Consider the following 22,136-nt stretch of genomic DNA (forward strand, 5'->3'; position numbering starts at 1 on the left):
ACTAAACTATCTGAGGGCCATATCTTTTCAGCTGAGCCAGCTCCCCCCCGGCCCCTCACACAGCCACAGGGGAGAGGTCCCACTTCTGGACTAGCGGGGTTGGGCTTGGAAGGTGCTTTCTTGCTGGGCTGCACTACATGCACAGCATTGGGTCGGCTTACCAGAAACGGGGCCGACCAGAACTCAGAGAATTATGACCGTTAGAGAGAGCCCAGAAAAGGGCCTCAGACTAGACTAGAGATGGAGAGTAGGGCCAGCGTCCAGGGCTACTGCAGCTCCAGTGCTGTTCATGTTGGGTCCAGCACAAAGAGCATCATGGGAAGATAGGAGACGAAGAACTACCCAAAGAAGTCAGGGTGCAGGAAAACAGAGAGGGAGTGAAACAGGCTTAGTGGCAATGCCCAGCAGCAGCACTGCTTACAGACAGGCAGCAGGGGCCACAGGTAAGCCAGCGAGCACCACAGCAGCCCAGCTCCACAGACAAGGGCAACCAAGCCCAAGACATAAAAAACCACCCACTCAGAGGTGGCTAAAAACCAAAGCAAACCAAAGACCAAGCTGGGGTGGGGACAGGCCCTTTTTCTTAAAAGTCATTAAGAGCAAAGAGAGGTCTAGGTTACATCTAAAAGAGAAAGAAATTATTTGTACATCTATAAGTTACAAAGAATCTTTATGTATAGGACATGGGACATCTCTGATATTTGAACCGGCTGGAAGATAAGGAAGAGATCAGGGTGGGGGACCCAACCAAATACAAGGCCAAGGTCCACAGGTTGATCCCCACACGGACATTCTGAATTTGAGAGGCTGTAAATCCATGAAAAGACACCCATGGAATCCGAATGTGTTCACTCTAGCAGACAGTCAAGGCTAGACCAGCAGACAGGGCTGGAGCTCAGCAGGGCAGTGCTCTGGGTGCAAAGCCCTGGGAAAGTCCAGATCCCCCACACCTAGAAATAATTATGGCATAAAAGAAAATGCTAATTGTTCTGACATAGAAATTAAAACCTTGGGTGGGAATTGATCATTTGGCTAGTATGTGTAAGGGCCTGCATTTGAGCTCCAGCACCGCAAAAGATAAAAAAAAAAAAGGGCAAAGACTTGAGAGATGGGGCAGTGGCACTGCACACCTGGCAAGCTGAGGCAGTAGACTCACAAGTTTGAGGTCGCCCTAGGCTGTAGGATGAGTTCCAGACCAGCAGGACTACAAGGTGAGACTGTCTCAAAAACCTACAGAAATGCATAAGTGTTTGAAAAAAGCAGAAGACAAAAGGCAGGAGCTGGAGAGAGGACTCGGTGGCTTAAGGTACTTGATGCTTTTGACTCCAGCACACACAGGGTGGCTATAACTATAACTCCAGTGCTAGGGGATCTGATGTCCTATTCTACTTTCATGGGTACTAGGCATGTATATGCTATACATATATACATGCAGACAAAACACTCATAGACATAAAATAAATATTTTTAGAATTTATTATTATTTTGTGTGCATGTACATCTGTGTGAGGGTGTCAGAAGTCCTAGAACTGGAGTTATAGAGAGGTGTGAGCTGCCATGTGGGTACTGGCAACCAAACACAGGTTCACTGGAAGACCAGCCAGTTCTTCAACTGATGAGCAATCTCCCCAGTCCCTAATTTTTAAAATAATAATAATAATAAAAGACAAAAGGCAAATCATAGTTTGGTAATCCAGTGGAAGTCATCATGAATCAGTCTGAGGGAGGGGCTTTAGACAGCAGCAACTGCAGTCACATGTGGGAACGGGAAGACAGCCAATCCACTCTGTGTCTCACAAAAAAGCAGACAATGCCCATGTTATGGGGATGAGGGAGAAGCAGGCAACAGAGCATTAGGGACAGGGTGCAGCTAGCCTGTCAGCAAAGGCTGCAAGCCCTTGAACCCAGCTTTTCTGCTTCTAGGAAAGATGTCCTTATAGGTCTTATACCGTCAAGATCACTGTTGGTCAAATGTGCAGGTGCAGCAACACTGAACCCTGGTGTACCACCAGTGGGAACATGGGAACACCACAACTGGGGACACCACCAGTGGGAACATGGGAACACCACAACTGGGGACACCACCAGTGGGAACATGGGAACACCACAACTGGGGACACCACCAGTGGGAACACCACGACTAGGAACACCACCAATGGGAACACCACGACTAGGAACACCACCAATGGGAACATCACCAGTGGGAACAGCACCAGTGGGAACACCACAACTAGGAACACCACCAATGGGAACACCATGACTAGGAACACCATGACTAGGAACACCACCAGTGGGAACACAGTATTGGGCTATTGAAGGTAGTCTGATCAGCACAATAAGCTAACAATTCCAATGCCACTCAAGAGAGTGGAAAGCAGGATTCAGACATCCATGTACCACCTTCCCAGGAATGCAATTCACACTGCCCATCCATGGAGGAGCAAATAAACAAACCGTGAGATGCCGGTGTATTATGACCAGCTGTAAAAAGGAGGAGGGGCCAGAAAGATGGCTCCACGAGTAAAGGCACAAGCTGCCGAGGCTGATGACTGTGCAGACACACACATATAAATAAAGCAAAAAAAGCTGGGTCTTTGTTTGTTTGTTTAAGGAAGAAGCAGCTAGGCATGATGAAGCATGCCTGTAATTCCAGAACCCAGTTTGTAGAGACTGGAGGATCAGAAGTTCCAAGATCATCTTGCCTACATTATGAGTACAAAGCCAGACTAAGAATATGAGCCCTGTCTCAAAAGAAAGAGGCTTGGCCAGCGAGATGGCTCAGCAGGTAAAGGTGCTAACAACCAAGCTTAACAACCTAATCTTGACCTCTGCAACCCACAGGATGGAAGAAGAAAATCAACTCCTGTAAGCTGTGCTCTGACCTCCACACACACATCTGGCATCTATGCAGCCACACACCAAACAAACCATGTGGGCATGATGAAATGGCTCAGTGGGTAAAAACACTTGCTGTGTCTAATCTGAAGAACCCATATAAAGGTGGAAGGAGACAACCAAACCCCAAATCAGCCTTTGACTGCCACGTGTGCACTGTGGCACTCAGGTGTACATGCATGCACACGCGTGTATGCACACACACACACACACACACACACAAAGATACCTACATGTAATAACAAGTAAATTTTTATCCATTTAAAGGATCTTCACAGCCAGGCTATGGTGGTGTACACCTTTAATCTCAGTATGTGGGAGGCAGAGGCAGGTTAATCTCTGTGAATTCAAGACCAGCCTGGCCTACTAAGTGAACTGTAGGACAGCCAGGGCTACACAGAGAAACCCTGTCTCAAAACAACAACAACAACAACAACAACAACAACAACGAGCTTGGAGCTGGGGCTATAGCTTCAAAGGTAAAGTGCTTTCCTGGCATTAGTGAAACCCTAGGTTCAATCCCAAACACCAGGGCTTTAGAGGTAGGATTTGCATCCACTGAAATAAGTCCAGTGCATATGTACATGTCACATCCTCATACCTGTGCAGATGCTCCAACATACACAATATACACCTGCATACATGCACATATTTACAAGCATACATATGTGTACACATGCACACATACTCTCGCACCTGCCAACTACTGGGGTACTTTTTTTCACTACTATTTACTAGAGAAGGCACAATGCAGTGAATAGTTATCAGCCAAGCCTCTATTGCCCTCTTGTGGCCACTCTGGTCCCTGCAAGCAGGAAGCCTACACCACACTGAGTCCAGTATCAGCTCTGGGCAGGCTGGTGCATTTGCACATGTGCCTTGTACACACTGCTGTTCTCACCTTCACACCTGGCCATAGCGTGGAACATGCTCAATGCACAAAGCAGACAGGAGAGATGATCAAGAGGGACCCAGTAGGGTCTGCTGCACCATGGGTTCAAGGGACACTGCTGACAACCAATGCCCTGTACAACAGCTGGCTCGGTCTCTGTAACATCTTATCACCTTCAAGACAGTCACAGGACACAGGGTGCCAGCAGTCCTGCAAAGCGGTCTACACAGGGCCATCTTTCCTTCTTTTAGAGGATGATCCCATGTCTCCAGTAGGATCAGAGAGCGGATATGCCACATAACACACGACAGACTTACGTTTTCCCAGGGGACTCCTTCAGCCAGAAGATATCATCACTTGTGATTCCATATTCCAGGGCTCCTTTGATCTGTGGAAAAAAGAGAATTCATGTGACCAGACAGCAACCCTCATTCTACAGAAACAGCTCAATCCCATGAGGGGAGCCTTTCTGTCTTTTATCCGTATCTTCAGGTTACAACCATCTGTGGGGATAGGAGATGACCCCATGCACACTCCCCAAGCATGCCACCCCTATCCACAAAGGCAGGAGTGGCAACTCCATCCTAGTCATATTGATGCAGATCCAAGACAGAGGCATGCAGAATGCAGTATAGACTGAAGGATCCCACAGACATGCAGACTGCAGTATAGACTGAAGAATCCCACAGACATGCAGACTGCAGTATAGACTGAAGAATCCCACAGACATGCAGACTGCAGTATAGACTGAAGGCTTCCACAGACATGCAGACTGCAGTATAGACTGAAGAATCCCACAGACATGCAGACTGCAGTATAGACTGAAGAATCCCACAGACATGCAGACTGCAGTATAGACTGAAGAATCCCACAGACATGCAGACTGCAGTATAGACTGAAGGCTTCCACAGACATGCAGACTGCAGTATAGACTGAAGAATCCCACAGACATGCAGACTGCAGTATAGACTGAAGAATCCCACAGACATGCAGACTGCAATATAGACTGAAGAATCCCACAGACATGCAGACTGCAGTATAGACTGAAGAATCCCACAGACATGCAGACTGCAGTATAGACTGAAGGATCCCACAGACATGCAGACTGCAGTATAGACTGAAGAATCCCACAGACATGCAGACTGCAGTATAGACTGAAGGCTTCCACAGACATGCAGACTGCAGTATAGACTGAAGAATCCCACAGACATGCAGACTGCAGTATAGACTGAAGAATCCCACAGACATGCAGAATGCAGTATAGACTGAAGAATCCCACAGACATGCAGACTGCAGTATAGACTGAAGAATCCCACAGACATGCAGAATGCAGTATAGACTGAAGAATCCCACAGACATGCAGACTGCAGTATAGACTGAAGAATCCCACAGACATGCAGACTGCAGTATAGACTGAAGGATCCCACAGACATGCAGAATGCAGTATAGACTGAAGAATCCCACAGACATGCAGAATGCAGTATAGACTGAAGAATCCCACAGACATGCAGACTGCAGTATAGACTGAAGAATCCCACAGACATGCAGAATGCAGTATAGACTGAAGAATCCCACAGACATGCAGAATGCAGTATAGACTGAAGAATCCCACAGACATGCAGACTGCAGTATAGACTGAAGGATCCCACAGACATGCAGAATGCAGTATAGACTGAAGAATCCCACAGACATGCAGAATGCAGTATAGACTGAAGAATCCCACAGACATGCAGAATGCAGTATAGACTGAAGAATCCCACAGACATGCAGACTGCAGTATAGACTGAAGGATCCCACAGACATGCAGAATGCAGTATAGACTGAAGAATCCCACAGACATGCAGAATGCAGTATAGACTGAAGGATCCCACAGACATGCAGACTGCAGTATAGACTGAAGAATCCCACAGACATGCAGAATGCAGTATAGACTGAAGGATCCCACAAACATGCAGACTGCAGTATAGACGGAAGGATCCTATAGACATGCAGAGATTTCATGGTTCCTGGTTTTAAAGGAAACCTCTGCAGTCCTTAGCTGACACTAAGCTAATTAAGTAGACTCCAGTGGCCACACACGACAAAAAAGAAATGCTTCACAAAACCAGCTCCCCAGCAATGAGAAAATCCCAGTGGGTGTTACCATATAAGTTACTTGAAATACTCTGCTTTCACCAAAAGACCTGAGCTATGTGAGAGGACAGAAACTGACTTTCAGATACAGCTGCAGGGAGCAGATACGGTGTGGCCTCTGGAAAACAAGCTGGTGGTCTCTCAAAAGGGTAAGTCAAATGATCATGTGATCTAACTTCCACTATTTTTGGTTTAGTTTAGTTTTGGTTTTTTGAGACAGGATGTGTACAAGAGCCCTGGCTGTTCCAGAACTCGCTTTGTAGACCAGGTTGGCCTCAAACTCACAGAGATCCACCTGCCTCTGCCTCCAGAGTTTGGGGATCAAATGCTGACCAGGCCCAGCTCAGCTCTAACTTCCATTCTTAATAAAGACCCAAGGGAAGCAGTAACAAACTCCACCACTTTTACACCAGGCGGTGGTGGCGCACGCCTTCAATTCCCAGCACTCAGGAGGCAGAGGCAGGCAGGTCTCTGTGAGTTTGAGGTCAGCCTAGTCTACAGAGTGAGTTCCAGGACAGGCTCCAAAGCTACAGAAAAACCCTGTTTCAAAAAGCCAAAACAAAACAAAAAAACCCTTTACATGGATGTTCATAGCACATCATGGTTGTAACAGCTAAAAAAAGGAAGCAGCTGAGATACTGCCTGATGGACAGCTAGATGAACAAAAGGTGGCGTTTGCACAAATGGAATATTATTCAGCCTTCAAAAGGAAGATCTGATACATCAGTGAGTAAACACTGAGCACATCATGCTGGTGAAATGAGCCATCAAAATGCACACACAGCATATCCTTGCTGAAGCACCTGAGTCTAGAAACCAGGTATGATATCACAACTACTCTGGAGGCTGACATGGAGGGTCACTGGAACCCAGGTATTCAGATCTAGCCTGGACAACACAATTAGACACTAAGGGGAGAAAGAGGGAAGACACTGGGGTGAAGGGAGACAGGCCCCAGGAGGCTGCAGTGTGGAGTGACCCTGAGGTGGGGCGGGGGAGGGGGTGGAACCTGAAGATCCATTTCAGCAGGGTAGATTCTGAGAGGCCTGGAAATAGGACAGGAAAATCGCAGCAGAATGAGGGTAGAGGGCCCAGGTAAGGGCCACAGCAAGCCACTCACTTGTGTGGGGTACTTCGGTCGCCCTCCTGTAGCGATGACTATGTGGTCAGCTGAAAGCAGCGTCTGAGGAGAAACAGAGAACCATGGGTCAAATAGTGCGTGTTCAGCTAACAACAGACACGAATGCCTGCGGGTGGCTGGGCAGTGGTTCCTGCGGTCCCTACTGTGCAGTGGAGGTGCTCTGCCCATATCACTAAGTCTCACAGAACAGGGATCTCACAATGTCCCCTGAACAGGAGGGCCAGGCAGGAGGGGCAGTGAGGTGTTTCAGCTCCAAGCACTTCACAGTGCAGAAGGCCTTTGCAAACACTATGCCTCTTCAGAGCCCCACAAACACTGTAGGAAGGGAGAGATTCTCATCTTTGTCATCACTCCTAGCTGCAGGACAGCCAGCCATGACATCTGAGCTACTTAACAAGGGGAATGTGTAGCTGAAGTCTGATCTAACTCACGCTAGGGAAGCTAGGTAATGCCACTGAGCTACATCCCCAGCTCTGTTTGAACTGTTTGTGTGTGTGTGCATGTGTCTCTGTGTGTGCATGCATGTGTCTGTGTTTCTATGTGTGTGCATGTTTCTGTGTATGCACATGTATCTATGTGTGTGCAGGTATCTGTGTGCATGCAAGTATCTCTGTGTGCATGTGTCTGTGTGAGTGTGCATGTCTGTGTGTGTGCATGTGTATGTACATGTGTCTGTGTATGCAGTAATCTGTGTGTGTGAAGAATGTGTCTGTGTGCTCAGGAATGCATTGTTGCATGCACATGTGTCTGTGTGTGCAGATATCTGTGTGCATGCATGTGTCTGTGTATGTTTCTGTGTGTTCATGTTTCTGTGTATATGCATGTGTGTGCATTGTGTGTATGTATCTGTGTGTGCATGTGTCTGTATGAGTGTGCATGTCTGTATGTGTGTGTGTACATGTCTGTGTATGCAATAATCTGTGTGTGTGAAGAATGTGTCTGTGTGCTCAAGAATGCATGTCTTGCATGCACATGTGTCTGTGTGTGCGTGTATGTGTGTCTGTGTTGGGGAGACATGGTCCCACTATTCAGCTTAGGTCTGGTCTGGGACCCAAGATCCTGCTTCTGCCTCCCTAGTGCTGGGATCTCAGGCTGTGACCTGTGCACCAGCTCTGAAGAAGTGTGACCTCAAAGGCCTTTAACACCAGAACAATGCCCAGACCTACAAAGCTGGGATCTGGGGCCAGAGGAGCCATAAGAGGCAGGCCAATGGACACTTACCATCTTCCCACCTTTATCAACACCGCAAACTGTGTGCTTGTCGACAAAGCTGGCTTTGACATTAAAGTACTTGACTTTCCTGAAATATAAAAGTAAGATTTTATTTCATTTTTTGAGACAAGGTTCCATGTGTTCTAGGCTAGCTTCAAATTCACTCTCCTGGTTAGGGTTTCTATTGTTATGGAAACATATGGCCAAATGCAACTTGTGAAGGAAAGGTCTGCTCACTGCAGGAAGTCAGGGCAGGAACTCAGACAGGGCGTGACCCTGGAGGCAGGGCTGATGCACTAGCTGTGGACGGTGCGGACTACTGGCTTGCGCTGATGCACTAGCTGTGGACGGTCCGACTACTGGCTTGCGCTGATGCACTAGCTGTGGACGGTCCGACTACTGGCTTGCGCTGATGTACTAGCTGTGGACGGTGCCGACTACTGGCTTGCGCTGATGCACTAGCTGTGGACGGTCCGACTACTGGCTTGCTCAGCTTGCTCTCTTTTTTTGCTTTTGGTTTTCGAGACTGGGTTTCTCTATGTGGTTCTGGAACTCACCATGTAGACCAGGCTGGCCTCATAGACATGCCTGCCTCTGCCTCCTGAGTGCTGGGACGAAGGTGCCACCACCCCCTGCCCTTCAGTGTGCACTGTTTTAGAACCTAGGGTCACTAACTCTCAGATGGCACCACTTACAAAGGTCTGGGCCCTCCCTCATCAATCACTAATTAAGAAAACATCCTACAGGCTTGCCTACAGCCTGATCTTATGGAGACATTTTCTCAGTTGAGGTTCCCTCCTCTCAGATGACTCTAGCCTGTGTCAAGTTGATATAAAACCAGCCAGCACGTGCACTATGTAGCCAAGGATGACTTTGAACTCCTGATATTCCTGCCTCCACCTCCACAGTGCCGGTAAACACCTGTCTCTAAGAGTCAGGCTCTTTAAACATTTCCTCTGCAGACTCAGCCTCTAGGGCTGGTCAGACAGACAGTACCATGTGGGCCCCTAAGAGGAAGACTCTGGAACTTGGCATCATACACATGAAAAATAAGTAAACACATGCAAAGATTTTTTAAATAAAAGAACAAAAAGGAAACAAGAGCTCTGACCCAGGGCCAGCTGCCTGTGGCCCTAGTGTGACAAGTGTGAGTGGGAACCGCGCTGAAAAACAAGAACCCCTTGCCTGTCTCTCTAGTTCCCAGAGACATGGCGACCACAGATGCCAAGACAGCAACAGAGCCATGACTGACACCATCCTGAGAGCCCTAAGCTGTGACTAGCAGGGGAGGGATCCAGGGAAGCTCCATGGGGAACTGAAGTGTCTACCATATGTGTATCACCTCTACACCTAAAAGCACCAAGAGGCCAAGAGAGCAGGCACGGTGAGGCTGTGGCATGATGGGACGGGTATTTGGTGAGCAGAGTAACCTCCTGTCTGAAAGGCCTCATGGTAGCAGTAAGTATCAGGTGCCTCTCCCTCACCTTCTTCACTCACCCCGACAATCAAGGAACAGCCTTACAACACAAACACATGATACCCCTGCAGCATTGGAGAGATGGCTCGGTGGTTAGGAGCACTGGCTGCTCTTCCAGAGGAAGGGTTTGAGGCCCAGCACTCACATGCTGGCTCACAACCATCTGTAACTCCAGTTCCCAGGGTCCCAACACCCTTTTCTGACCTCAGTAGGCAGCAAGCATACAAGTGATGCACAGATATACAGGCAGGCGTGTGTGTACGTACACACACAGAGAGAACTGTAAACACCCCCTGCCCCTCATGATCTGCTGCCACCTGACTTAGGGCTCACCAGGTTCTATCCTCCAAACTGTGGAGGACCGCAGTGGCTGTCTAAGGAACGCATGCTGCACAGGGCCCATCAGTCCAGTCGCATCCACAGGCTCAGGCCTGAGGCCTCTGTTGCCTGTTTCACCCTCTCCCCTGGCTCCAGCCATCCAGCTAGCCTGTCTCTTCATTGCTGTCATTTCCTCAGTTCCAGGCCTCTCAGGCATCCCGACCCTTCCCACAGCACTGACCTGTCTTCGCCCCACTGAGGCCCAAGGACCCTCACGTTATCACTGCTAGGGGCTGCGCTGCACAGTGAATATGTTCACAGGTACAGAATGACTGCAAGGGCCAGGAGGGTGGTACTCCCAGGGCCACATCACTGGGCCACTTAGTCCTGGGGGTTTCAGTACCTTTCCTGCAGTTGGACTCGGTGACCCCAGTTCAAGGACTTCACATGGTTTTGCACAGCTTCTGCCATTTTCTTCCTGTAGACACACACAAAAACCCATGAGATCCACAGCAGCAGAGATGGCTGCAAAGTTCATTCGGGCAGTGAAAGAAAACTCAGGAATACTGAGAAATAGAAGTGTGGTTATTTTACTTTCTGTTATTTTTGGAGGGGGGCAGAGTTTTGCTAAGTAGCTAAGGCTAGCTTCAAACTTAAGATCCTCGTGTATCAGCCTCCTGAGTTCTGGACTACAGGTACACACTGCCACACCCAGTTTGCGAGTGTGTTTAAAGGACTGGAGCCTGACACTCCCCATCTGGTGTTTCCCTGCCTCTGACCAGGGTTTGGGGCTATAGAATCCTGGGCTCTCTCTACCTGGGGAATTTAGCATGTTCTTCTTCCAGTGACCACCAAAAGTGTCTGAAGAGTGCCAACTATCTCAGCTGTCCCCCCCCCCCCCCCGCCCCAAAGCCAGAACTAGAGCTGCTCCCTGGGATAAGTGGTAGACAGAAAATCTCCCTTTCAAGGGGACCCCACAGCAAGGGTTCCTCACCAGTTGTGCTGGATGGGCTGGGCTACCTCCCAGCCATAATGGTGAGCATCTTTGACCATGCCCCCCAGCAGGGCAGCCTGATGCATCAGCTTCTTAGGTATGCAACCCACATTGACACAGGTGCCACCGAGGCCCCATTTGGTACCTGGAATATCAGAAAAAGCATGTATGTGTGTATACACATGTGTAGCTGGAGGCTTTTTTGTGTCCTGCCCAGTCCCATAGTCACTTATAAAATAATCACTCAAGGGCTTGATATTAATTATAATTGTCTAGCTGATGGCTCAGGTTTATTAGCTCTTAATTTAAATTAAACCATTTCTATTAAACAATGTATTGCCACATGGCCTGTGGCATACCAGTGATGCTCTGTCTTCTTACTCCTCCAGTGGCTGCTGGTGTTTCCCCCAACTCCGCCTTCTTTTTCCCTGTATCTCTGTTTGGATTTTCTGCCTAGCTATATTCTGCCCTGCCATAGACCAAAGTAGCTTTATTCATCAACCAATAAAAGCAACACATATTCACAGCATGCAGAAGGATATCCTACATCCCGTGTGCGTGTGTGTATGTGCGTGCGAGTGTGTATGTGTGTGTGCATGTATGTGTACGTGTCTATGTATGTGTGCTTCAGGGGACACGCACGTGTGGTCTTTACACATACACATACCAGAGAGGTGTTCAGTCACAGAATCGCCCAGGCCCTGGTAGGAGTGGATTTGACTTCCCATGTAAGGGAATACAAGAGGCTTCTATTCCACAGGCTCAGAATGCCTTAAAGGGGTTGCTATTTTGTGACTTGAACTTGACCCAGGGAAGTCTTCCCACATGGATTTGTTCCCTATATATATATTCAGTCATTTAAAAAAATTTTTTTGAACATTTTATTTATTATTTTTGTAAATATGGGTGTTTTATGTACATGTTTGTGTGTAAACTACATGCGTACAGTGCTCAGAGACACCATAAGAGGGTGTCAGATGCCTTGGGACTAGAGTTAGAGCTGGTTATTAGCCACGAGGTGGTACTGGGAACCAAACCTCAGTGCTCTGGAAGAGCAGCCAGTGCTCTTGACCATGGATCCATTACTCCAATAGGTCTCACCAGTCATTTCTAAAATAACAATGTGATAGAAATGTTTGCATGTTGAGCAGCACACTCTAGGGAGATTGTGGGCAGTGGAGACTGAAAGACTCGGTGTAGGCTGAATGTGAGTTGTGTCCCTACCCTGTGCCCTTCACCTACCTTGGGGAGAGGGCTCCACATAGTCAGCCACTGCCACCTTCCTTCCCAGCTGAGCAGCTGAAATGACAGAGACATCTGCAGGTGAGCAGAGCAGGAAACTGGCATGGAGCTTCCCATGAGGCCCAGGAGGAGGCAGGGGTCCAGGCCAACACCTCAACACAGATGCCAAGGGTGAGCTGTTCCTTCTCCCTTCTCCACACAGGTGCCCCCCAGCTTTGCACCTGCCCTTCCTGGTACCCACCCAGCTTGCTGCCTGCAGGCAGGAGCCCTCCAGCTTCTTTGTGGACTGCAGCCTTCACACTACCCACTGAGGCAGTACTAGGACACGTGCCCCCTGCCAGAGTCCCTGCTTCCACCTACTGTAGGCTTGGGTGTTCAGTGTAAGTCCAGTCCCCACCCATGTCAGCCTTGCTAGCCACCGACAGAATGGCCATGACAGACAAGTAACGCATGTCAGCCAGAGAGGAGGTGGGGAACTGGAGCAGTATAAAGGGGAGGGAAGTCCTGAGACACACTATATCATGAATGAATATAGATGACATCACAGTCAAAGAATCAAAAGATCACAGATGACCCCATTGATATCAAGTGTTAAGAACCCACTAAAACAGGAAGTAGATAGCGATTACAAGGGTCAGGGAGGAGAAGGGATGAAGGCATGGACAGGGCAATTGTGAATGAGTATGCAGGACCCAGGGGGAGAAAAAAAGTTCTAAACCTGTGGCTGCGGTTATGCAACCCTGTGAATACACAAACCCTGAATAACTCACATTACAGGCATGGACAGTGAATATGTCACATAACTCAATTATACGGTGATTAAAAATGAGACTCGGGATAAATAAGGCAAAAGATGTGACTTGCCATGCTGGTTGATTTTTGTCACCTTGACACAAGCTAACGTCGTCTGGGTAGCAGAACCTCAACTGAGAAAATGCTTCCATCAGACTGGCTAGGCTGTGGGATATTTCATGATTAACGACTGTGGAGGACCCGACCCACTGGGGTCAAGCCACCCATAGCCAGGTGGCCCCAGGGTGTATAAAGAAGCAAACTGAGCAAGCCTCGGGAGCCGCACTACTCCATGGCCTCTGCTTCAGGTCCTGCCTCCAGGTCCCTGCCCTGAGCTTTCTTAACTACGGACTATAGTATACAAGTGTAAGCCAAATAAAAAACCCCTTTCTCGCCAATTTCCTTTTTTGTTTGTTTGTTTCTCTCTGCGTTTGCTTGAAGTTCTGATTCTTTACTACAGTGTTAGAATCTTGGTGCACCCTTCTCATGTGCTCAGTCTTCTCAATGTTTATTTTTATTCCAAGGTTTTCACTGACTTCCACCACTCTACAAAGGCCTGCAGCTCATTTGGACTTTCAGCAAGTAGTGCTATATCATCGGTGAAACACAGATCTATCTGGGAGGAAACCTCATTTCAGAAACCAAGAAGCAGATAGGGATAGCCAGGGTTGCATTCCAGGCATTAGGAAAGGTTTGGTCAGCAAGAGACATAACGACAACAACAAAGTTACAAATTACAAGCATATGAGACACTTGTCTTGGAGCTGCCTTCTTTACAACTCTGAAACCTGGACAATGAAACGCTCCTCAGAACAGCAGCTGAATGTGTTTGAGATGGCATGTCTCTGGAGGATTCTAGGTGTCACATGAAGAGATAGTCTGTGTGACAATGGCATTAAGAAACATCTCCATCTACAGAAGGAAGTAAACTACAGGATACTGATGTGGGATTCCCCTCTGTATGCTATGAATATGTTCTATTACCAATGGTTAATGAAGAAGCTGTTTCGGCCAATGGCTTAGCAGAGTAAAGCTAAGTGGGAAATCCGAACAGAGATATATGGAGAGTAGGTGGAGTCAAGGAGATGCCACATAGCTGCCGGAGGAGGCAAATGCCATGTGGCAGTTCAAGAAGCAAGAGCTAACAAACCATGAGCTTCGTAGAAAATATAAATTAGTAAAAATGGGTTAATTTAAGATGTAAGAGCTAGCTAGAAATACACCTGAGTCATTGCTCAAACAGTGTTGTAATTAATATAGTTTCTGTGTGATTATTTGGGTCTGGGCAGCCGGGAAATGAATAAGCAGTCTCTGTTTGGCCGTGTTATGAGAATGAATGATGGTATATGCAAAGATAGCACTACTTGGAGGAGGACATGGGATAAAGCAAAGAGGAAGGCCCAAAAAACGCTGATGGATGGCACAAAGGAAAACTGTGGAACCCTGGGTATGACAATAACACAAGCATCTAGGACCGCCCAGGATAGGAACAACTGGAGAACCGCCATAAATGGGCTGCCCATGCATGTGTAAGCATTGCCGGGGCATAAATAATGGTGGTGGTGATGATGATGATGATGATGATGATGATGATGATGATAGTGGTGGTGGTGGTGATGTTTCTCTGTGTAGCCTGGCTGTTCGGGAACTCACTCTGTAGACCAGGCTGGCTTTGAACTCAGAGACTTCCCTGCCTCGGCTTCTCGAGTGCTGGGATTAGAGGTGTGTGACATCATTTCTGGCTCCCAAGTATCTTTTGATCAGAATGTTTTATCATAGCAATAGAAAGCAAACTAGAAACAGAAACAAGAATCAAGATTGTGAGCTACTGCTGTGAAAACCTGACCATGTTGTTTTGGGGGGGGGGGGAGGATTATGGGAATGTTTGAAACTTCAAACTGGAAAGTCACTGAGTGTCAAATGAGAGTTTAAATGGCTGTCCTGTGGGGGCTTGGAAGATAAGAATGTGAGGAGAAATGCAGAAAGTGGAGGCTGTCTTATAATGCTTCAAAAGGAAGTTTGAGAGTCCCTCAAAGACTATCAGGTTGTTAATGTGATATATCTGAATTAAGACTCCATGGCTTCGGATCAGTTGGAGATGAAGAATCAGGTGTGACTAAGAAGAGACCAGCACTGCTGAAGTGAAACCTTTGCTTTACTAGGACAGTCAACGCTGGTCCACTGGAGCTGAGAAATCGGCTAAGAGACCAGCAAAAATCTTCCAGAAGATTTGATCAGCATTCAGAAACTGTGGTCCAAAGGGGCCAAGGCTCCATCTCAAGCTGGCAGCCAAACTTGGCAATGTATAAGAGAATGCCACATAGTATGGGGGACTGAAGGAGTCATGGAGAGAACTTGAAGTGTGGCACCACGTGGCAGAGTCAGTCTCTTAAGGGAGGGATATCATGAGGCCACTGGTGAGGGCAAAGCCTCAGTTGTCGTGAATACTTTAGCAAACTGAAGATGCCATGTCCACGGGATGACCGCCAAGGACAGCAGCAGGGATGGAGTGGAGCTGACCTAAGACTACAAGAAGACCTATGGGTGCTGTGGAGGGTGGAGCTGGAGAGGTGGAGTCTAGAGTGAGCCCCAGACCTTGAACAAAGAACTACAGAATTTGATTTACTCTGCTGGATGTTGGTTCTGCTTTGATCTAATTGTAACTGTGCCCAGGTTCTTTCCTTTTGGAGTAATAAATATATAAATTTTTTTTTACAGGAGCCCACAGTTGAGAGATTTTGAACTTTTAAAGAGATATTGGAGTTTTAAAGAGACCCTGGGCTTTTAAAGTATTGACATTTTTAAAGACCGTGGAGCTTTTAAAGTTGTGTTAATTTTTATTGTGATACTAACATGAGATCATGGAGATAACGGGAAAGTTTATGGTTTAATATCTTTGTGTGTCAGAATGACAAGGGGTGCTGGTTGGTTTTATCAGCTAGAGTCATCTGGGAAGAGGAAATCTCAACTGAGAAATGCCTCCATCAGACTGGCCTGTGGACAAATCTGTGAGGCATTTTTTGATTAGTAGTTGATGTAGAAGGATCCACCCCACTGTGGGCAGTACCGTCCTTAGCTAGATGGTCTGTGTAGAAGAAATGTAGCCGAGCAAACCAGGGGGAGCCAGTAAGCAGCATTCCTCAATGGCCTCTGCACTAGCTGCAGCCTCCAGGAGTTCCCTCAGTGATGGACTGTGATGTACAAGCCAAATAAATCTTTCCTCCCCAAATGGCTTTCGGTTAGAGTTCCACACAGCAGTAGGAAACAAACCAGAAGACCCACACACTCAAAACTGTAAAGCAGGCAATGAGGGCACACCTGTAACCCCAGCACTTCAGAGGCAAAGGCAGAAGGATTCAGAATCTGAGGTCAGCCTGGGCTACAAAATGGGACTCTGTCTCAAAAAATTACTTATTTTTAATTTTACTTATTTATTTGGTTTTCTGAGACAAAGTCTCTCCATTATGTATCTCTGGCTACCCTGAAACTCACTATGTAGACTAGGCTGGTCTCTAATTCACAGAGATCAAACTGTCCCTACTTCCTAAATGCTGGGATTAAAGGAATACACCACCACACCCAGTAAAAATGTTTTAATTGATTTAGTGAGTGTGTGTGTGTGTGTGTGTGTGTGTGTGTATGCAAGTGCAGCACATGCACGCAGATTCCCATGGATACCAGACGACTTTGGGTCCCTTGTAACTGGAGTTACAGGCAGTTGTGAGCCTACTAACATAGCTGCTGGGAAACAAACCCAGGTCCTCTGCCATAGCAAGTGCACTTGGGAAGTTGAGGATCAGGAGTTCAAGGCCAGATTCACTACATAGTAAGTTCCAGACCATCCAGGGCCACATTGTGTCTCACACAAAACAAAGCAAGGGGAAAGAAAGCTGGGAATAGTAATGGGCTGAATTGTATCCTCCCTGCTAAAATTCTTATGTCAGTCACAAACCTCAGTACCAAAGAGTATGACTGGAGAAATTGCCATGGTCTGTGGGAGCTGGACACTGTAATAGTCTGAACTGTGTTGTTGGGGAATATTATTTTCAGGTGTATGACTTTTGTTTATGCTGCATTTGCTTAACTGTGTTAAACTGTTACTGTGCCTCTCTAAAGCACCTGATGGTCCTAATAAAGAGATGAACGGCCAATAGCGAAGCAGGAGCAAGGATAGGTGGGACTGACAGGCAGAGGGTATAATAAATAGGAGACCTGAGAATGAAGAAAAAGAAGAGCAACAAGAGAACAAGGAGAGGAGGACATGAGGGGTCAACCACCCAGCTACACAGCAAGCCACAAAGAAAGAAGTAAAGAAAGGTATACAGAAATAGAGAAGGAGGCCGGGCAGTGGTGGCGCACACCTTTAATCCCAGCACTTGGATGGCAGAGGCAGGCGGATCTCTGTGAGTTCGAGGCCAGCCTGGTCTACAAGAGCTAGTTCCAGGACAAGCTCCAAAGCTACAGAGAAACCCTGTCTCGAAAAACCAAAAAAAAAAAAAAACAGAGAAGGATAAGAGCTCAGAGATGAAAGGTAGTCTGGTTAATTTAGGTTAAGAAAAGCCAACAAGAAGGAAACCAGCCACACGAAGGCTGGGAATTCATAAAACTAAGAATAAGCCTCTGTGTGTGATTTATTTGGGAGCTGGGTGGTGGGCCAGTCAGAAGTCAAAAGAGTGAAACACCACACAACACTGTCTCTACCCTCACACACCCAGATCCATGTGAGAGTCTGAGCCTTCAGTACCAAGGACTATGACTATATTTGGAGATAAAGTTAAACTAGGTCACAGGGTGGTCCCTTGTCCAAATGATTAGTGCTCTGTAAGGAGAGATTAGGGTACAGATACAGGGGATCAACGCGAAAATATGAGAAGACCCGATCTATGAGCCAAGGACAGAAGCCAGAAGGAGCCGGCCCTGCTGACGCTTTGTTCTTAGACTGCTGGCACCCGGAACTGTGAGTACAAGGCTGTAGTTATGCAGCCCACACAGACTGCGCAGAGGCATCAGGGACAGTCACCGTCCTCGTCATGGTACAGGGTTCACAGATACACCCACCTGTCAGACTGCTCACTTGATTCTTATTGATTTAATTATTTACTTTGAAACAGGGTCTCACTGTTATCCAGGCTGATCTCAAGCTCCTAGACTCAAGTGATCCTCCTGCCTCAGCCTCTTGAATAGCTAGAATCACAGCTATTCATGACCAGGCCCAGCCTTAAGTTATCCACTTTAAATATGTACTGGTTTATTGTCTGTCAATTGTATCTCATTAAAGTGAGACTCCACCTCAGAAATAAAAATAAAAATATGGGGCTGGAGAGAGAGTGGTCAAGAGACCAGACTGCTCCTGCAGAGGATCTGAGTTCAGTTCCTGACACTCATGTCAGAAAGCTCAACACTACTGGTAACTCCAGCTCCAGGGGATCTGGTACCCTCTTCTAGACTCTGTAAGAGGGGCTGGAGAGATGGCTCAGCAGTTAAGAGCACTGATTGTTCTACCAGAGGTCCTGAGTTCAATTCCCAGCAACCACATGGTGGCTTACAATCATCTCTAATAAGATCTGGTGCCAACTTCTGGCCTGCAGGGACACATGCAGGCAGAACATTGTATACATAATAAATAAAAAAAGAATACACTCTGCAAGAACCTGCATTCATAATCACATATCCCTATATAGAGACATACACATTTAATTTAAAAATAATTTAAAATAATAATTTTAAAATAATAAAAATAAATTTAAGACAAAAATGAGGACAAGACCATACTCTGAGGAGAGACCAGACTCAGGATCTACGTGGATCCCGATTTAGAGGAGACACTGTTCCATAGCATTTGCTTCTGGATATATGGCCTATCTTCACAGTGCCCCAACACAGCAGATAGGACACAAATTACGAAATACATACCTTCCTTGGCACAAGCCAGGCCACCAGATCCCCCACCAATCACCAAGAGATCGAAGCTCTGCTGCCCTGCAGAGGAGAAACAGAAGGTAAGAAGGTGCCAGAGCCAGCCCGACCTTACTCTCTGAAGGGCCAGCAGCTCTGTACAGTTTGATGTGGTACAAAGCTTATCAGGACGGGGAACCCTATCCTGGGGCAGTTGGGGTGACCACACTGTCTGCACAAATCAGAAACCAGCGTGTGGTTAGGCTGGCTGTCAGCGTGTGGAGAAGCTGGTTGTCAGGGTATGCAACCATCTTCGCAGAGAATCTCCCTGACTCCCAAAAGGCGTCTCAGAACCTAAGACTTCACCCAGCGTCCTGAGCCAGGCAGAACAAAAACATTCTCATTCAGTCTACAGGCCTTTCAGTGGTAAACGTGACTCTGTATTATAGCAACCAAGAATATCCATGTGGCCCCTCTCATACAGGAGTCAAGGGCCCAAGAAGTCACAAGTCTCAGAGCCACCCTCTGACCTCCATGTATGTGCCAGGAGCAGGTGTGCACCCACACCCATGAACACACTAAATAAATACATAAATCAAATGTAAAAATAATAGTTTTAAGAGGCCACACCTGTCTTTGTATCCATCCTAAGTAAGTAAACAAGGCTGCAGAGAACCCTGGGGTTCCCATACCCCTCAAGGTCACTCCCTGCACCCCACTACAGGAACATACAGCTGAAGGTACGAGGTGGCCCACGGTTTGCAGCACCACAACTGAATCTACCCCAGGCTCACTTCTGAAAAAGCCTGAACGGTTAAAAGTTATTTGATGGCTTTGATGTGATCCTAGAGAACAAAGGAGATTAAGTTGCCACTCAGTCCTAGAGAGGACCAGCATGACAGGCAGGGCCAATTTGTCTCCTCTCTTGCTTTTGGGTGACAGGGGTGGGGGGATCCTATATCTTGACCCTGGAAAAGGCTCCTACCTTCCATTGCTGACACCTGTCCTTCCTGTTGCCAGAGCGGGGCTTCGATTGGGCCACCCTTCCATGAGGCCCTACACTGTGCCCTCTGCCTGTTTGCTATCAAGCGACTGGTAACGCTGGCTTATCATGGACCACTTGCTTTCCCACTGTGCACACCCAGGAGCCTCCCCTCTGATAAACACTTGGAAGAAGCCCACAGTGGAAGTTCACAAGGGGAAGGGTATGAGAAGCCTGCTGGGGGCAGGGGATGCTGTTCTACAGAGGACAGCCGAGGAGCAGATGTCACAGGACACTGCACCTAGGTGATGGCTTCCTGGAGGCAACCCTCATATGCTGGCCTTCACTCACTGTGGATAGGCCACTCCCCCTGCCCAGGCCTCATCCCCAGGGCATGTCTTTGCTTCATCTATGCCTCCTAACCCACAGTGTTCTGGAACAGTGAGCAGAAAGCAGGGATCTAATGGACATGACAAGGTCCAAATGAAGAGCTCACTGCTCTGATAAAGCAACAAGGTTCCCTTAGATGGGCTCGCCACACAGAGGAGTCACCTCCGGTGGGGAGTCCTGTACAGCGTTCAGAGGATGCCAACAGTCTTGTCTGGGTGACGTACCACACCCCCACCCCTAGCTGGAAAACATGGGTGTATTCTTGCTCCTAAAGAACAGACTCAAGGCTGGAGGGGACTCAAAAGTGGTGTGTAGAGTCATGTGACGAACGGCCTCTTCCCCAGACCCTCTAGGATCCTCACCCCAGCAAAGCTCTGAAGTTCAGGATCCTCAGGGCAGTGGTGCCTCCTGCCCACCTGAAAACAAATCCCAGACCCCAGGGGGCTCCCAGGCTTGTGAGCACAAGGAAGCTCATCTACAGATTTTAAAACATTTTTCCTTCGATTCTAGTTATTTTTATTTTATGTGTATGAGTGTGTTTGCATGTATGTCTGTGTGCCAGAGACCAGACAAAGGCACTGGATCTCCTGGGAATGGACAAATGGGTGCTAGAAATTGAACTTGGGTCCTCGGGAAGAACAGTCGGTGCTGAACCATCTCTTTCATTGTCACTATGCAGAGTGGTGGTGTCCACGGCACAGACACACTGATTTTTTTTTTACCCCCATAAAATCGTTGTCAATGTCCCCACCTAATATACGCAGCAAAGAGCCAGAGCCCCGGGAGTTAGCAAAGTTACTGAAAGAGTAACCTTAGATCCTTATGGTCTGTGCTCTAGGGTCCAACCTCACATGGTAGTGACTGCTTTCCAGGACCCTCCCAGGCTAGCCGCTGCCTGCCCTCTCCCTGTAGGCCAAGGGCCAACCATTGTCCCTTCCATGCCACTACCTCTCTGAAGAACCTGGCCTGTCCTTGCTCATGTCTCTCTTCACCCACAGTGGGCAGAATTGAGTTCTGTCATTCGAATCAAGGGAGCAGGACTAAGGATGGTCACCATGAGACTGCTTGGTGAAGACCATTCACGGGTCTGACCATACCGCTACAGGTGGGAAACTCTGGAACCTGGTCTGTCGGGAGTAGCATGAACCATGCTGAGGGTACCCACTTCCACCCGGGCTGTCGGAAGTTGATTACTACCCTGATTTAGCACTAACTCTCCCTGGAGCAAAGCAAACAAGCTGTTTCTCCTTTCTAAGGATACACGCAGACCTTAACAAGCACTGGGGCTTGGTCCCACGGGCTCTCTAGCATCTTCTCATTTAACCCCTGTATGTGCAAATAAAAAGTACTTGCTAGGTAGGACATGAGGGTGCATGTAATCCCGATATTCAGAAGCTGAGGAGGGAAGAAGAGTTCAAGTCCAGCTTGGGCTGCATGACCTACCATGACTCAAACAAAACAAAACAAAAATACCCCAAACCAACAAAATATAAAACAACAAATCAATAACTGTAACTTGGGAGGAAACCAGAAGGCCAAAGTCTGTGGCAACTAACTAGGCAGTCTGAGGCCAGTTTGGGCTACATGCAGGTGGGTGTAGGGGCAAAACCAAAAATTACAGCAACAACAAAGGAGAACCTGCAACTACGGAGTTGTGGCCTTGACATCCCACTCAGGGCTACAATTAATCCTGGGGACAGGACCTCAGGCAAGGCAGCTCCAGCATTTTAGTTATCTGAGAAAGTAGCACCCGGCTAAAAGCAGGTCCCCTCC

At 47.7% G+C, this 22,136-nt stretch overlaps 1 protein-coding gene across 1 annotated transcript in view; it reads right to left on the reverse strand.

Moving 5' to 3' along the window:
- The window catches only part of Txnrd2 (thioredoxin reductase 2), a 52,488-nt gene that overhangs the window by 30,092 nt on the left and 260 nt on the right, over positions 1-22,136 (reverse strand). Inside the window, exons 2-8 of the mRNA XM_075969622.1 lie at positions 19,010-19,075; positions 12,305-12,361; positions 11,063-11,207; positions 10,472-10,546; positions 8,283-8,361; positions 7,041-7,103; positions 4,105-4,175 (exon numbers count right to left, since the gene is read on the reverse strand). Coding sequence (XP_075825737.1) covers positions 4,105-4,175; positions 7,041-7,103; positions 8,283-8,361; positions 10,472-10,546; positions 11,063-11,207; positions 12,305-12,361; positions 19,010-19,075 — 556 coding nt within the window. The remainder of the gene's footprint in view (positions 1-4,104; positions 4,176-7,040; positions 7,104-8,282; positions 8,362-10,471; positions 10,547-11,062; positions 11,208-12,304; positions 12,362-19,009; positions 19,076-22,136) is intronic.

Source organism: Microtus pennsylvanicus, chromosome 1 (assembly GCF_037038515.1).
Source record: "Microtus pennsylvanicus isolate mMicPen1 chromosome 1, mMicPen1.hap1, whole genome shotgun sequence".
Lineage (NCBI taxonomy): Eukaryota > Metazoa > Chordata > Mammalia > Rodentia > Cricetidae > Microtus > Microtus pennsylvanicus.